This window comes from Neolamprologus brichardi, chromosome 12, assembly GCF_056152115.1.
Source record: "Neolamprologus brichardi isolate AB-2024 chromosome 12, ASM5615211v1, whole genome shotgun sequence".
NCBI lineage: Eukaryota > Metazoa > Chordata > Actinopteri > Cichliformes > Cichlidae > Neolamprologus > Neolamprologus brichardi.
In genome coordinates, this window is record NC_142115.1 from 12,732,730 (window position 1) to 12,750,515 (window position 17,786).

The following is a 17,786-nucleotide window of genomic DNA, read 5'->3' on the forward strand; positions in this document are numbered from 1 at the left end:
CTAGCGACCAAAGCAATTGTGAATAGGTTTTCAGTCCAACAGTCAGCAATGACTGACCAACCAGTTGGGGGAAACACATTTTCCCTTAGCAACTAACGGTTGCTTGGGGGTTTTCTGTGACTGGGGCCTCTGTAGTGTGATATTTAAGCTAATGTGCGGACATGAAAATGGTATAAACCTTCTCAGCTGACACACCATAAGGGAAATAGGCAGAAAAATAGCCGGAAAAGCTGCTAAACCTCCGTGTAGGTATCTGGTGGGGCTCCATTTAGTGCCGAATGCTGACAGAAGTAAGCTATTCTAAACGACATCCCCAATTCTACTCAAGGTAGCACCACTATTTGCTGAAACGAATAATATTGACGATGCCACTGATTAACAATCTGATTCATACTGCGGCAACAGTTAACATAATGTGAACATTTCTCTGCTTGATGGAAAATAATAACACACTCACGCACACACAATTCCCCAACACCACTGTGATGATAATAACGTTCACTGAGCAAAATGCAATTTTTCAGCCGACTGCCCTTGTTTAGGAAGTTTTCAGAGAAGATTATTATTTGTGCAATTATCTGAATAATAAAAGATCCACCACCAAAAAAAGGTAATATTTCCTACCTTGCGTGTAATTATGGGACAGAGGCGTTAATTGGTATTTTCTTCAAACCTTGAAAAACTTTTAACTGAGAGGGCGGTATTGGGAAATGTCACATTATCATGATGGTCAGCCATTCACATATACTGGCTGTGGTGTCAGAGTACTTGATTGTAATGGACAAGAGGAGAGTATTGATGCTTTTCTTCACTGGCCAGCATTAAACAGGATTAGATTGTGTTGTTGCTTGTAGGTAAATTACATCTTATAAAGAGTCTTTGATACAAAGATCAGTGTGTAATTGGCTTCACCTTCTCCAATCTAAAGACTCAATGCCTCACAATGCTGCAGTCAATAAAAGCTGATGCACACTCTTGACATTACTGTGTATTCCTTAAATGTTATGAAAATACAATATACAGAGCAACAGTACAATGCTTTGGAGATTGTTCAGTATATACATAACAGGTCTTATGCCTTGCTAAGGAGGATGACAATGAACCGGAAAGTTGTGCCATTCTTGTTTTTCTTTTCTTTTCCCCCCCAAACAACATGCAGATTTGTCTTGACTTGCTTTGGCCTTTCCAGAACTCTCATGTAAGAAATCCAAAATTGATACAGAACTTCCAAAGCCATTTAATGTGCACACACACACACACTCGGAATATCTATCTAGTCACGTCACTGTTCGTTTTAAACTCTATATGCTTTGCTGCAGATCAGTTCTGGGACACTTGCACGATTCTAAATCGTGTAATAATAAAACAATGTTTAAGTGGCAACCATCTGACAAACAAAAAACCACCTCATGTTTTTTGTCAGTGATTTATCATCAGTCACATGTGGAATCATGACATTTCTCGCAAAGTTTAATGACCCTTTGGCAGTTTGGGTTGATTCTGAAGTAAATTTACTCCTCGATCACCAACTGTGGATCTGGTTTCTGTTGAGACCCACTCTCCGCTGGCTGGAAGGCATATGGGTGAGTTTGTCACAAGTGCACACAGTACATTATGCCACCTCTTTTAAAGCACTGTCATTTAATCTTTCCATGTAACTGCGCAACTCCTTGGAGTCTCCAAGCTGCACGTCTTGACACACCCACTTAATGTCATGGCTGTGGCTTCCAGTCAGTGTGCTAACAGTGGGGTAGCTATTGTCCGAGGGGATAGTGGTGAACGTGGTAAACTTAACTCGCTTTCTCTTGGTGGTGGGGGAGTCTCCTTTGCTGTCCTTGGCTATGCAGCCTGTGTCTGCCGCCCGATGCACTTGGCTCGGCACGCTCTTCTGGGAAGAGCCTCCGTTCAGTAAGTGGCTGCCCTCCTCGAGGCCGCTGCTTGAGTCTATCATGGACGTCTGTTCTTCCTGCTGAGGCGAAAGGCTGATTTGGCTCTCCAGCAGCTCGGCCTCGTTCCCCAGCCACACCCAGTCGTGAGCATGGTTCATGTTCTCCTGGTCCTCGATGGAGAGCTCCTTGTGACGGTATTTGAGCGTATAGGAAATGCAGTTAATAAGAAAGACCAGGATGGCGAGGCAGAAGACCCCGAGCAAGGCGTACATGCCGATTTCTAGGTCTGTGAGCCCTCGGGCAGTCTGAATGAGTTCGTCGTCCACATTGCGACCACGGGGCAGATCTACTTGTGCGGGGAAGTCAGCAAAGTCAATTGGTATGCTCTGGCTACCATCCACTGAAAGTTTATCCCCATTGGGTCTGCGGATTATTGCGCTTCTCGTTGTGGTGGTTCTCTTCAGCACGCCATCCTCCATGTCAGAGATCGAACTACCATAATAGTGTGTGTCAAGGCCGGTCCTGTCCTGGGAGGAGAGCCTGCCCCTGTTCTCCATATCATCTCCATCAGGACCATAGTCGCTGCTCCCTCCCCTTGAGCTGTCACTGTGGCCAAACTTCACCCTGATGTTGCAGTTCCCCGCCGCTATAATGCTGCGTCGCTTGAACTTCTGGCACACTTCACTAACAGTCATTTCCACCCTGACCAGCAGGCCTTGACCCTCTGCCTCCGTCACAATGACAGGCCATTTCCAGGAAGGGTCCTGCTGCACTGTCACCACTTCCTCGTCTAGTGAAGTGGCTGTCAGGACAAAAAAGTCTGAATTGTAGAGGTCTAGTGGAGCCACAGAGCCGTCACTGAACTGTAGCCAGGCACTAATCAAGGCCTCCTACAAAAGAGGTAGAGAGAGAGAGAGGCAGGATCGTCAGACATTACAAAGGATTGAAATGATGCTGTAAAAATACTGCATAGAGCATAATTTCATGGAAACGGATCATTTTCAACAGGTTAGCTCTGAAACTCCCCTTGCTTGTTCCGCCGGCTTTAACTTATGGGAGTATAGTGAATTGTTCAAATGAGCTGCATAATGATTATTTGGATTCAGTGTTCCTTTAGTCAAGCTCACTAAGTTGTGGTTAAGCTACCTCAGCAGCTATTTTCTCTCAGCCAAGGGGCAGAAAAGATCAAACAGTTACTTTAAATATTGTTCATGCCACTGAGGCTTCTCCATACATGGGTGTCGTGAAGCCGCCTACTACTGCAGTTTCACAATTTGCATTTTAATATCACCAAGAGACAAATCCCCCAAAGGCGCACAAGTATATAGATTCCCACAGTGGTCTGTCAATGCTCCTTATATTAGTAACACCAGAGGTCTTGCAAGCGCAGTGCTGCCTGCTTATCCCCACACTCTATGTAAGAAGATAGAGCTGATAAATAGCCTTCATGCCCTCAGTCAGAAAAAAGGGTGAAGTGGAATAGTTCGGGGCAGCTCGGAGAGCTCACTGGAGAGCTTGATCAAAGAGGCCACAGCGAGAGTAGCTGCAGCAAATTATAAAGAAAAGCAAACATGACAGAATTGCAAAGTTCAGATTTTAAGTCGTAATTTTGTACAGTACTGTGGTGCTGCTTGAGCTTGCTCTGAGATTAAACTTCTGTTTCCATTAGATAACCAAAGAGAAGCGCTGCGTTACATGCTTTCAAGCCTTTGAGTTAATATATGAGTGCCGTAAAAGAACAGACTAGCCAAGACATAGAAGAAAAACATGTACATCTATTCAGGAAAGTAAATAATATAACAAAATTAATTAAAAAAGAGGAACTACAAATAGAAGTAAATGAAAAAGCTTATAATTTTTCCATTTTTGTATTGTTTTTGCTATTCATTAAAGGATCAAGCTGCCAGGCTGAAGCTATGGGCCTGCCCACCAGCTTAAATGTTAAGAGAGGCTATGCCAATGGACTGCTAGCCCTCAGGCTGCACTATGCTCACAAGCTTTGGAAGCCATGACAATAAGACTCTGTGTTGTTTGGTACCGGGCCGCGAGAGTTGAGGCTCGGGTGTGAAATGTATGGTTTTCAGGGGTTTTATCGGTTTTTATTGTTATTTTTTAATTGTTTTGATCATTAACTTGGTTTCCCAGGGTCTTTTCTCGTGTGTTAAGAATAACTCTTCTGTTTTTTTGGTACCGGTAGTGGGTTTTTCTGGTTTATTTATCCGCGACACAAGCCCGTTCCATGAAAATATTGTTGGACATAAACCGGTCCGTGGCGCAAAAAAGGTTGGGGACCGCTGTCCTAAGACATCCAGCTTGCCTCAAAGCAGCGCTCCTCCTGTAGATAACTTTTTATAATCTCACACTTATTTTCTTTTTCTTTTTAGACAGGGATAGTGTAATGCAAACAAAAAATAACTTTATAGAGACCCTAAAAGTATTTGAGTTGGCGATTGAGCACTTTTGGCTTCAGCTGATATTTATATAAAAAATTATTTCATCTAATTAAGAGTAATTTAATATTCTAGGTGATAATAATTGCCAATGTAAAACAAATGAAAATAATTATCTGCCTTAATCAGATCTGTCTAAATGGTCTGTGAATAATTTTCATCTAGTAGAGAAGAATCAGCGCCCACTTTTGTAAAGGAGGCTCTGAGGAGAAATGAGCTGTTAAAAGTAAAATCACATAGAAGTCTCTTATACGTGGGTCTGCACCAAATTATTATCTTCTTTTTCTGCTAACCTGCTAATTATCCACTCATTTTATCCATTAATCATTTTATCTATTAAAACACATTAAAGTTTTGACTATAATTTTCTGCAGCTTAAGGAAATGGAAAGACGATAATAAGATATTAGGTATGACAAAGAAAATCAGATTTGAGGAGCATCGACTATCAAATATTTGATTTTGATGGATAACTGATAATATGATTATTAGAAAATCTCAGTTGATTAACGATTATTCGTAGGTTTTACTGAGCAATTATCTTATTAAAACACCTCCACTTTCTGTATGCAACAAAGGCACTGTAAGTGTCAAAACTGAATCACTTCCAGTAACTACATTACGTCTAAGTTGAATAGTAGGGTATTTAAACAGTTTAAATTAATATAATTGTATATAACTGCATATAATATTTTGTGCCAATGAGCAATGGTTTTTAATCTGGACTCTTTCCATACCTGTTGACATTATACAATCTATTTCACACTGTCTGAGCTGCCACAGAAACTCAGATTCCAGTTGATAACCCACCCCAACCACCATCTTTGAAGCACTTGTCTGTTTTTCGTGCAAGTATTGCAATGCCCACTGTGTTATTTTAAGACAGTGTCCACTGCAGATCTGATGAGTTGCATGTGGCTCTTTATGTTCCCCCTGATTGCAGCAAAATGTGTTTCAAGCGATGTTTTCTTTGGTCATCAGTCAACTAAAATATCTTTTCCTATTTTTACGACGTTTTACAATCAGGTTTTCAGATTTTCTCCTTTCCCTGTAGAGCCATCTGAACATTTTTCACATAATTCACTCTGGCTTGCCAAAAGTGGAAAAATGTTGCCTGTACTGATGAGTCTCAATTTCTGCTGTTAGTGTCAGAATTTGAATAAACAATATGAGCGAATTAATCCATCATGCCTTTTGTTAACAATTCAGGCTGCCGATGTTATATTCGAATGGGGGATATTTTCTGGGCACATTTTGGGCTCCTTAGTACCAACTGAGCATCACTTAAACACAGCAGCCTACTTGAGTATTGCTGCTGACCATGTCCATTTATGACCACAACGTGTCCATCTTCTGATGGCTGCTTCCCTCAGAATAACACACCAAAACTCAAATAAATCCAAACTGGTTCTTGAACATGACGGCGAGTTCACTGTGCTCTCATGCTCTTCACAGTCACCAGATCTCAATCTAAGAGAGCTTTTTTGGGATTTGGTGGAACAGCAGATTTGGATCAAGGATGTGCAGCTGACAAATCTGCAGCGACTGTGTGATGCTGTCATGTTAATATGGACCACAATCTCAGAGGAATGTTTCCTAGCACCTTACTGAATCCATGCTATGAACAATTGTGCAGTTCCAAAGCAAAAATAAAATAAAAATGGCAGGTGAGTGTATAAATTTAGATGAATTTGCTCATTCAATTAGACAATATGTTCTCATACTTGTGAGCCAATAACCCTTACGCATATTTAATGTAGTTTTGTTGCTTTTAATTTCTTACAGCATCCTGACCTGTTTGGAGCTCTGCAGGACTTCCTGTGTGGTTGTAGTAGCCAGGATGGCCCGGTTACTTCCCGGACTGAGCTGCAGGCTCATGGAAAGGCCTGTCACCAACTGGACTCCCAACTCTGTGATGGTCACTTTGTCATCCACCACTGTGATAGTCTTCTCTGCCAGGATTGAGTCTGATAAAGGAGACAACACCTGAAAAAGTGAAGAAAAACAAGGAGAGAGATGACAGATTACCATGGAGACATTAAAGTAAAAAAGGCAAATAATTACATTTTTCTTTGACGGTATTCCTCACGAATACACGTAGTAACCTGTCACATTTGGTACGAACAATTATAGATGCTACTCAACAGCAGTGACTCAACCTAGTGTATAGCCTGTTGATGAAGGCTTTATGATTTCCTGCTCTAAACACTGAGGCCTGGGAGGTCTTTCCCAAGAGAAATCAGCAGCAACAGCAAACAGAAACGAATGGAGCGGAAAGAAAACAGCAAAAAACTTCATTAACGGAAAATACACACTGGTCACATTGTTTGACTGACAAGTGATTTCTTGCAAGTGAAATGCAAAAACAACACATCAGTGAGCATTTGGCTGTGAAGATGCCACTGATTTGAGGGAAAAAAGGGAGGGATTACTGTGAGTTATAGGTGAAGCTGAGAAAATGTCTTTCCAAGGGTTTTCATCTAACATAAAAGACTTGCATGCTCCTCCGCAATATGCAAAACGATACACAAAACACACTTTTATTTTAATTTTATCTGTCGCTACTCAGGCTGGGTGGATCAAAAAACAACTCAACTTGGATGCCATCCAACCCTCGCTCCTCATGTAGGTATGAATCCATTCCCTTTGACTAATATTGGTAATCTAAAAAAGAGGCACACTTTAACCCCAAAACAGAAGAACGAAGCATGCAGAGGAAGACTTCCTCCGCATGCTTATCCTCATCCGTGTGCCGTATCTTTCATCAGCATGATGCATGGCACAGGCAGTCAGCTGTCAGACCCTCGTACTTGTCGTGTTTTCCGGTTGATGCTTATATTTTCAGGTTTGTGGTGTTTGGGGATTGAACACATCTCTGCACAGAAACAGACGGATGAGTACTCAGAGCCAGGAAACAGATCCCACTCTCACAGATGTCATTAGGAGGCTGATATTCATCCAGTTAGTGTGAAGAGCCTGACAAAGCATAGGGCTGAGGGGAGAGGACCCACTCACTACAGAGAGCCTGAAGTACAGGCTGTGACACACCAGTAATCACCTGTCTGCTCTGGTCAAAGGGAGGTACTAGTCAAACTGCAACAGCAACATTCACAATTGTTACTGTCCCCGGGATAAGAACATGTTTCCACAGCATGTTATTGTGACATGTTTTTCTCTAGAGAGAATAATGTAATGTTAAGGTAGGTAAACTCTAATTAGAGTTTAAGATACTCCTAGATATACCTAGAATTACAACCATGTTGTTGTCTGGCTGTGAACACATTCACATCCAAGGATCTGTAGTACAACATAATAAATGTAATTATGTTTAAAGATTCTGACAGAGTACAGAGCTGTAACCATGACAGCAGTCATGGCTGTTGCTACAGAGAAGCAAAAAAATGTTAAAACATGAATACTTCAAGCACATTTTTAGCCTGGCAGATTGACAGAACCACCGAACCACCACTAATGCTCACCAGTTCCCGAGTTATGGCACCAAATTTCACCATTGACTTGTTAAATATAAAAGGTTACCAATTTAACATTTATTCTGAAATTTATTGCAATGTTTTGCCTAATTAGTGCATAAACTCTCGAGTTCTGGCCAGGCAAAGAGACTTCAGTTGACCACAAAGTTATAAAAAGAAGTATCCCCAAGATGTTGCGTTTGATGGGATGGATGAATGCTACACCCAAACTCACACAGTTTTGGTCAGAAGTTTAAGCTCATTACAGGCATGAATGTCATGGTAATTTTGGGCTTTTAATGATTTCTTAGAACTGTTCCTCTACCAGGGTGGAATGATTATACTGAATATATCTTAAATGATTAAAAAAACACAAATTGGGTGCACAAGTTTGAAGCTATTTGGGATTTTGTCTAACCAACAAAGGGATAAAGTGTACCTACAGGCTCAAATACACACACACGTCACACTAATATATGATTAAATGTATCTTAGCAAGTTGCACCTTGGCCAGATGTTTTTGGTAGACATCAACAAGCTTCCAATTGGATATTTTTAATCACTCTTCTTGGCAGAATTGGTAGAGTTCAGTTAAATCCGTTTGTTTTCTGGCCTGGACAAAGTTCTTATGGAAAGTCCACAATTTTGGGGTTTGTGAAGGACTTTCTAGAAGCTTAGTGTTCGCCTGCTTCATTCATTCCAAAACTAGTTTCCATGGTTGTTTGGGATCATTGTCCTGCTGATACTCTCAGTTGTGTCCAACTACCTGTTGAACTGACCTAAAGTTGAAGAATTTAGAGGTAGAAATACTTCATTACTCCATCCACTTTGTGCAATGTACCGGTACCACTAGGTAGATGGTACTCTCATCTGAGGGTGACAGTTTGGGGTTTCTTTCTTCCAGACCTTGACAAAGTGGTTTCTCATCTAACCTTCAGCACCTTAATAGAAGATTTAAGTGAGTGTACGTATATATTTGAACCTGTACGTAGAATTATGACCCTGTGTGGTTTAGAGAAAATCCTAAATTGATTCAAAGCTGTCCACCAAATGATTGCTTTTAATGTCATTAAAGATGTAAATCATTCCACTCTGAAAAAAGTTCAGAGAAATCATAAAAAGCCCCAAATTACCACGACTGCTACGCCCGTGATGAGTGCAGAGACATAGAACTGTATTTCCCAAGTGGTTGTAGTTAAATCACTAATAAAATCACTAGTCTTATTTATTTGATTTATTAGAACAACCACAATATTATACTGTTCTATATTAAAACAAATCTTTGCCAGCCTCAAATAGCTTCTACACTACTGTGTGTGTGTGTGTGTGTGTGTGTGTGCATCTATACAACAGATTTTGAGATTTGCACGATTACTTGAGTAAAGAGGATTAAAAGGAAGCACTGATCTTCCAACACAAACATAGCTGGAGTTTTGAAAGATTGTAGCAACGGCAGAATAATTGCACACTGAATGACAGCATTTCACTCGAGCTGTTTCTGGATCTCTTACTGCTGTTAACAAAGCAGGTATTCAGGGAAGAACAAGAATCAATGCCAAGTACCTATTTGGAATCAGAGGCAACATTGTTCAGAGAACATATGGTTCAAATCAGGGAAGAACTGGCCAAAGTGGAGCATTACAGTGAAATTGCATTTTTAAAAATTATAAAATGCAACTTGAAAGAAGCCTACTGAGTATTAGTTTTTAGGAACCACCACTTTTAACAGTTTTTTTTTCTTTCTATTTATCATGATAACACTGTGCCAAGCTTCGGGGGATTGCACCAAGCATGTTACAGTCGTGCCCACTAAGATTTTAACTGTGCTTTGAAATTAAACGTAATCAAAAAAGCCGGTGTACAAATTGTATTGTGGTTGCACGTGTACTAAAGATAATCATTTTATGATTATTAAATGGTAAATGGCCTGCATTTGTATAGCACTTTTCTAGTCCCTAAGGACCCCAAAGCGCTTCACACTACATTCTGTCATTCACCCATTCACACACTGGCGATGGCAAGCTACATTGTAGCCACAGCTGCCCTGGGGCGCACTGACAGAGGCGAGGCTGCTGGACACTGGCGCCACCGGGCCCTCTGACCACCACCAGTAGGCAAACATGGGGTTAGTATCTTGCCCAAGGATATTTAGCATGCAGCCAGGAGGCAGCCTGGGATCGAACCACCGACCTTCTGATTAGTGGCTGACCTGCTCAGTTTTAGACAGCACCTGTAATCTGTTGTTGTAACAAATACTGATACAGATACAGATTCTTCGTATACCTGAATAGTGGTCATGCCTGTGTCAAGGCCCACTAGTATCTTCTTGTCCAATAGCTGTGCAACCTGTGCATTCTCTACTTTGAGGAAGTCCCAAACAAGCTCCGTAATGTCCACCTGCCAATCGGTGCCCAGCATGTAGCTGGTCTGGCCTCGAGGATCAGCTGACTCGGCTATGAAATGAGTCAGGACTTTGACCATGGCATGCTGGTACTGCAGAGTGCAGCTTCGCCCTCGCCTGTCTTCGTCGTCTTCATCCTCGCTGTCCCGTGTGGACCTGTTTAAAAAGAAAGAAAGAAAATAAAAAATAAAACAGTCTGATGTGCAAAGTGGAAAGAATTTCTTTTCTTAGCAGTGAGAGTGGCATGACTTTAGAGACAGCAGTGTTGGCTGTTTTACAGACTAAAAGAAAAAAAATATTGGATAAGCTGCCATGAAATTTGGTACAATTGAGGCTGAAACAGGATTTCTTGCAGAACTTTGCCTACATCCAAAATGCACTGACAAGTGCATTTAGCAACATGTGTTGCTAATTTGTTACCTTTGTATCTGGTGCTTAACATTATATGAGCTATGCATATGCATGCTACAGTTGTTATGCATGCTCATTGTGTGTTATCTTGATTAAAACATTACACAGTACAGTAAATCAAAGTTATATGATGTTAAAAAACAAAACGCTGCTGTGTACTTTGTGTTTATCGGTATCAACAATCTAGAAAAGGCAGAATTTAAAACACTCATTTTGTACTGATGTATGGTTTGTGGTATTTTGAGTAGCATTTTAAATTGGAGTAAACAACAAACACACAGACGGGTGTAACTCATACCGGGATGTTCACCCGACAAAACTCAAGCTATGATGCAATGTTGTTGATTAAACCAGTAAGAGGGGGATCAATCCAGCGAATGGCCATCATTTCTCTTTCTAAATGTCTCTCCTGTACTATTTTGGAGCACCCGGCCTGGATTGTAAATGTGCATACACCTCCTTACGGCTTTACTTAATAGCCTCCCAGATCGCTCTGTTGCAAGCAAATCTAATTTTATTACTTTCGATAACAAATCAGCCAACAGAGGCACAACTATCTCTCACTAGGAAAATTGCTTTGAGTGTGACAAACTAGGTTTAAATGGTTACAATACAGCCGCAATATCATTAGTTTACTTATAACCTGTATTTGTTTTTACATTTTCGCATTAACGAACAATTTTGAAGAAAACAATCAGCCTTGAATGTTGAGAAAGCATTGTTTGAATGGTTATTCTGGGGAAATAAATGCTGTTACAGCTCTTCAGGCTTACATTGGGGCACGGTTGGGATTCTTCCAAAGGAAAAAAAAGCACTTTGTCAACACAACTACTAATCATATATCCTACTGTACATACTTGCGCCTTCCTTTTCATCTAATCATCTTCATTTGTTCCTTTGTCGCTATTTCTCTCTCTCACACACATACACTCTAGTAAAGGTTGCAATCATGATAAAGGGGAGAAAAACCCCCCCGAAATTAATCTCTTAAACTCTTTTTCTTGCGATTATCCGCTCTGCTTGTCTCTTTCTGTCTGAATCCCCTGAGAAATCGGACTGCATGCGAAGCTGTGGGAATAAAGATGTCAGCTGCATTCTCCAGAGGAAAGCCAAGGGTAGCGAGAGATTTGAAGATAAGGGCTTAAAAGCTTTGCTGGAGGGACTGATTTCATATTCGCAAGTGAAAGACCGTCTTTACCGGAGAAATTACTGTGGAGTCAATACTGTAACACTGAAAGGAAACAATTTGTCCAGCTAAGTCACAGCATACAGTTATGAAAAGTACATTTGCAATTTCACTGCATTTTGGTTTTCAAATACAATTTTTTTCATAATGTGCCCTGTGTAGGTAAGTATTGTGTATACAAGTGCTACAAGTTAACACATAATCGCATTGCATTTTTAATTAACACAGTATTGTAAAGGTTTACTGCATTTTATACATATCTCCGTACAACTCTTCAATTTTTCTATACATATTCTGTGCATTGTTACCTGTATATACGAACTTCGGTTGCTTATGTTTATGGGACCACCTTGTGTCTTCCTTTTATATTTTATTCTAGGTTTATTCTATTCTATTCTATTCTATTCTATTCTATTAACTTGAAGAATCACATTAAAGTTATGGTTATCTCACTGTCATGTCAGGTATGTCCTGAAACAACTGCATTACTGCTCACACAACATGGATGCTTTGCGAGCATCTGCACAGACAGCACGTTTACACAAAGCGAGCGAAGAACCCAGGGTATGCATGAGCCCAGCCCAGCAGCCTGGGCCTGCGCTTCAGCGGGTAACAAAGGCAGTAATGAGCCTCCATTTCTACCAGTACATGTTCCTACAGCAGAATCACAATGGAGATCTCTTTAAAGTCTATTTGGGTTGATTTAAAACATTTCTTTGTGTTGTTAGGTTTGTGTTCATATCAAAACTTCAATTTAGTTTAATTTAATTTTATATAGCGCCATATCACAAAAACAGTTGTCTCAGGGTGCAAACACGAAAACAAAAATTTCTTATGTGTCCTCATTAAATGTCAGCGTGTGGGCCATAAGCTCAAGGTCTGTATTATCAGCTGCTAATGATGTGACAGTGATTTCAGACCTTGTTCTGGAGTAATGTAAAAGTAATGCAAGGAGCTTTAAAACAAAATACTTTCTCCAGTACCTTCTTACATTACTACATCTTTTTACTATTTTTTGAAGTTAGTTGTTATATTTGTCTTTTATGTGAAGTCCAGGCTTTGTTAACGGGTTCTTGGAGACAGAGATTGCAAAATAAGTGCCTAAAAAAGCACTTTGGGTGACTGTCAGCTCTTTTGAAAATGCGCTATATAAATAATTCACTTGATTTGGCTTTTTTAAAAATTTGAATAATGTCTCCAACACTGCTGAAAGGCTGGTGACCTGTCCAGGATACACCCTGCCATTCGCACAGTGACAGCTGAGATAGACATCCTAAGGTAAATTAGTTTCAGGTGATGGGCTAGACTTAAAAAAAAGAAAGACAGAAAAAAAAAGATTGCCTGGTTCAGGAACACTACGCCCCGCCTTAAAACTAAGGTTGTGGTAGAGGCTTTTTAGAAACACTGTTTAGCCTGGCGTTAGCACATGGCATTGGAGACTAGAGGGGCATGATCTGAATCTGAGTAGTGTTTTGCTACTAAATGTCTGTGCTAATCACTGTTTTTGCATTATGAATAACACTTTTAAGCTTAATTACACTTGGCACCAGCTAAGTCTAATTAGTGGATCGGGGATCGATTTTGTCGAGTCTTAAGACTCCTGGGTGAGCAGAGTAGCTCAGCACTCAAATGATCGCCCCCCAGGTAGCCGGGGAGGATTCTGGGCAGACCTGGTACTGCAGCACCAACTATTGGTGTCTCAGTGCTCAGTTAAGTGTAAAAGGTATGAGTTTACAAGTCAGAGGTCACAGTTCTGTCCCCGAAAGATGTGGTTTGCTTGCTCCTGATTGAGTATGAGTTGCTGCTTCAAGTGGAGAACAGCGTTAGCGTGTTCAGGGTGAGAGAAAAGTGGAGCATGAGATACACTCAGAGTCATTCAGCATCTAGAGACGTACTGAACTGGTCCCTTGTACATTGTGAGGTTACACTACTTGTTACAATACTTTTACGTTACTTCAGAAATGACCTGAAATGCACCGTCACATAATTGCCAGTTGACTATATAAACCTCAGGCTACTGTTCCACACACCATCACAAATCAGCAACACAAAGCAAAGATGAAAACCAGCTCAAAGAGACAAAGAGGTAGAAATGAAACTTGAAATACTACAAGCCTGCCATCTCATCCTTGCCTTTATTACCTGTTCAAGTCCAGGCCCATAGTAACAATCGCCATATTATTTTTCCAATGCAGTAATTGAAAGTTTCTCATCAATAATTGCGTTTTTTGAATCATTTTGAGTGTAAACGCTCGAAATTCACAGCCAATGAATTGACAAATAGCTCTGATGTTCGAGAGCATGCGCTGACATACAGACTGAACCGGCATGTAATTGTTACACTTAATAAATGTGATTATTAGTTAGGTGTAACACATTCAGGAGTAAACAAGCTGATGGTGAAGTCTGACCATTTTAGCCTCGGCATAAATCTTATATGCCAATACTTGTGCAACCATCTCAAAATCTAATCTAAGGTTAATCTAATAAACAAATCACACTCAGTGCTGAGAACAACCCGCTTCACAAAGCAATTTTTCTTTCCGCTCCGTTCGCTTTCAAGCCCAGCTCTGACTTCAGAGGAGGTGCTGCATATTAATGCGTGTGTCATACTTATTTTTGTTGTGCCCGTGGATCATGTGCTGCGTTTGTGTTGGCATTTTATTTTCTACCACAGTGACACGATGAAGGTCGTTATAGCAGGAATGTTGTTTCTATATGAAAGAACACTGGTGGATATTTTTCGAATTTGAATGCTGCAGGCATGTCAGTACAGCTATTTGTTTTACAGCAGCAAGAAAACACTCAGTATGCACTCTATAGGATAACTGAGGGCCGCATTTTCTTTTCTTTTTGAATATTAAACTTGATTAAACAAGTAAAATCTCAACATACATATCCTGAGAGAAGCGGTAAAGGATGGTGGATGCTCGAGTGCTACGCCTACACTTAGGTTTGCTGTCTGCAAAGGCTTATCTTGTCTGTGCTTTGACAGGGCTTAGGGAGGGAAGAGGTGAGCCATACAGGCAGTGTCAGTCAAAACTGTGTGAGGAGTACATTTGCAGTTCTCCCACTAACAGGCCTAATGTGTCTTTATTTTATTTTTTTATATTTCTGTCTTTCTCCTCCCAGCGTGGCCACAACTTGCCAGCTTTCCCGATAGAGGAATGGCGCGCCGCTTGGTATTGTTGCTCGCTGGCTTACTTCTCCGTGTGCTTACGGACCGTGGACCAAAGCTTATTCTCATCAACAGGTATAGTGCTTCTTTGCAAGGTCACGCCTGTTATCCCCCGATAAACAAAGACGTGCCGAAGATGGGGAAAAACAAAGCTCCGGTGCTGGCGTCAACAGTGACAACACGGCTTGGCTGTCTCCGCTGATAAAGGCATAGCAGCACACAGCTGGAAAAGCAACAACCCGGACAAGCCACAGTATTAGTTGAATGCTGTCACTCAAAATAAGAGGGGAGCAGGGATAATTAGAGTAGCCACACTGGTGCGTGGGATGACTTAAAGTCTAACTTCAACATTTTTCCTGAAGTAATTACCGTAGGTGGCTGATAACTGCTCCATCAATTGATGGATTTCAACAGTTGCAGAGTAACACTGCGCAGCAGCGTTAGCAGAGGTGCTGTGTAGTGATGAGGCCCCAGGGGAGAAGTCTGACCTCCAGACAGCTCTAATAATGTTCTTTCCAACTGACAGGCACAAGGCGCTATGGCAGGCCACCCTAAGCCAGTCGTAATGACAAGCTGTAATGCACAGGTCAGCCATTTTGTTATCAGCCAAGACTTGTCAGTAGGGCTGAAGTCAGGAAGAGACAGGTGGAGTGGTGTTCGTCACATGTCACATCATTACCTTATCTTTGCCATTACTGAAATCAAATACATCACCGAGGAGAAAGGCTATTCTTGAACTCGTACTTTCTTGAAACTGGGGCTGCAAAAGTGAACAAATTACCAATTTATTTTTATTAAACTTAACAACTTGTACTAAAGGTTGTGATGTAACCTTGGTGTTCTTTCTTGGATAACTGTAAATTACGCCTGGAAATGGCTGCGCAGGAGCTGACACGAAAGTGAGAAAATGACTAAACGTTAATTATAAAGATCACGTTATATTGCATCCAATTAGTAAAACAAATGTCTCCCTGAAAAAATAAGAGAGCAGAACACACAGTCGCAAAGCCCCTTTAGCAACGGATGCACGCGCTGCAGTACCTCTGATTGGTGGCCATTATTGGCACCCTCCACCCTTTGATCTGGCTCAGCTCCGTGTCTGACACCTCAATCTGGAGGGGGAGACGGGGGATCCACACGTTGAGCTCCAGCTGAGCACTTAGGTATCCGTGGGTGAAGTTCACCATCATCTTCGCCTTGCCCTTCATCTCCTTGCCGTTCACAAAAACGTAGTCACACCTGTCAGACACCTGCATGTGAGGAGGGGGGAGGATTAAAAAAGACAGCATTTAAGTTGAGCTCTTCTGACGGCTGCGCTAGATGACTACACAGCAAATTACACAGTGCAATATACTGTACAGAGTACCATGTTGGCCCCGGCCCTGCGAGTTGATTATAAGGCTTTACACTTCTGAGCACTCCTCTGATATAGCATTCCTGTAACTACTTTGAACAAGATGAAAGGTCCTCGATCTGCTCGACTCTCAGGAGAAGAGGGGGGAGGACAGCAAGGACATCTTTGAACCTGAGGGAAAGCACAGCGTGGTCTGCTGTTTTATTGTTGTTCAGCCTGCAGCTGCAAGAGGAACCAGCAGATGGACACTAGTAAGATGACAGCTGATAAAAATGACCAAAGTTGAAGCTAGTGGTTTTGTAAATTATGTCATAGAAAGAATAAATGAACCAGTTTTGTGCTTTAGAAACATGTAACCGTCAGAAGGTTATTCCTTGATTATTAATTATGAGGATTTACAGACACACACAATTACCTCTTTAAGTCGAAGCACTTAATAGGTAATTATTTAGTATATCTTGAATGTAGGAACACATTTTTTTATTCCTCCGGGTGTTTTCTCAATCTTACATATTAATCTCATCTTGGAACAGAATGCCATGGCTGGTACCAGATGGAATTCGACGGTCTGGGAAAAATTTCTTTTTTTTCCCTTGCTTCTTCTTCTTCCAAGTTATTTCTCTACAGTGAGATAAAACCATAAACAACCATTTATCATGAAGCTGTGGCAGGATATCCTCTGAGACCAAAGGAGGAAAAAAAAAATTGGGTGTGACAGAATGTGTTCTGTTCACTTCACCTTCAGCATGAAGCTAGCTGTGGAGTTTGTGCAGGACCGTGGAAAGTAAATGTGGCTGTTTTGTATAAATAAAAGCAGATATTTGGAGAGTTGCCGCATCGATTTTTTAAATTTTGTTTATTTCTTTCTTTCTGTCTGCACCACTGAGCTTGCAGGCTGAACTAGTGGCATTCCTCAAGATCTGGTATGTGGATTGCAAGAATAGCCCCACTTGGTGTACGCTTGATCAAAACAACAGAACATCAAAACAGCTTCATGAGAGACCTTCCAGCTGATTTCTTTTGCTTCCATTCATCTTGACATATGGATATAAACATGCAGCTTCAAAGTCAGGAAAGAACTGAAAGAACAATTTGATGCAATAACATGTACAGGCAAAATCTGCTTTGAAATGAAATGCATAGCAGTGTTTTTGTGCAATAAAATATATACCTTCAACACTATTTTGGTACTTTGTTTTCTTATTTAGTTTTTGTATAAAACTATTTTGGACATATCTGTAGTCCACATGTGCACATTTGTTTCTTTTCTCTTTGCCTTCTCGAGTTTGACAGCAGGTCGGCAGTGCAGAGAGGTGATTCTTTCTTTTTGTCAACAAGACGACATGGTAGTGATTATGATACAAGTTTATACTTTTTCACAAAGTTGCCCCAAATCTGATCTGATCTGAATTAAGCTGCTTTTCTCTGTAAGGTTGTCTCCTTCTCCA

At 40.9% G+C, this 17,786-nt stretch overlaps 1 protein-coding gene across 1 annotated transcript in view; it reads right to left on the reverse strand.

The window, feature by feature from the left end:
- Window positions 1–710: 710 nt before the first annotated feature.
- Window positions 711–17,786, reverse strand: part of si:dkeyp-14d3.1 (transmembrane protein 132C) — a 147,562-nt gene continuing 130,486 nt past the window's right edge. Inside the window, exons 6-9 of the mRNA XM_006803131.3 lie at window positions 16,026–16,234; window positions 10,092–10,365; window positions 6,133–6,324; window positions 711–2,779 (exon numbers count right to left, since the gene is read on the reverse strand). Of these exons, the coding sequence (XP_006803194.2) occupies window positions 1,613–2,779; window positions 6,133–6,324; window positions 10,092–10,365; window positions 16,026–16,234 (1,842 nt within the window). The 3' untranslated portion in view covers window positions 711–1,612. The remainder of the gene's footprint in view (window positions 2,780–6,132; window positions 6,325–10,091; window positions 10,366–16,025; window positions 16,235–17,786) is intronic.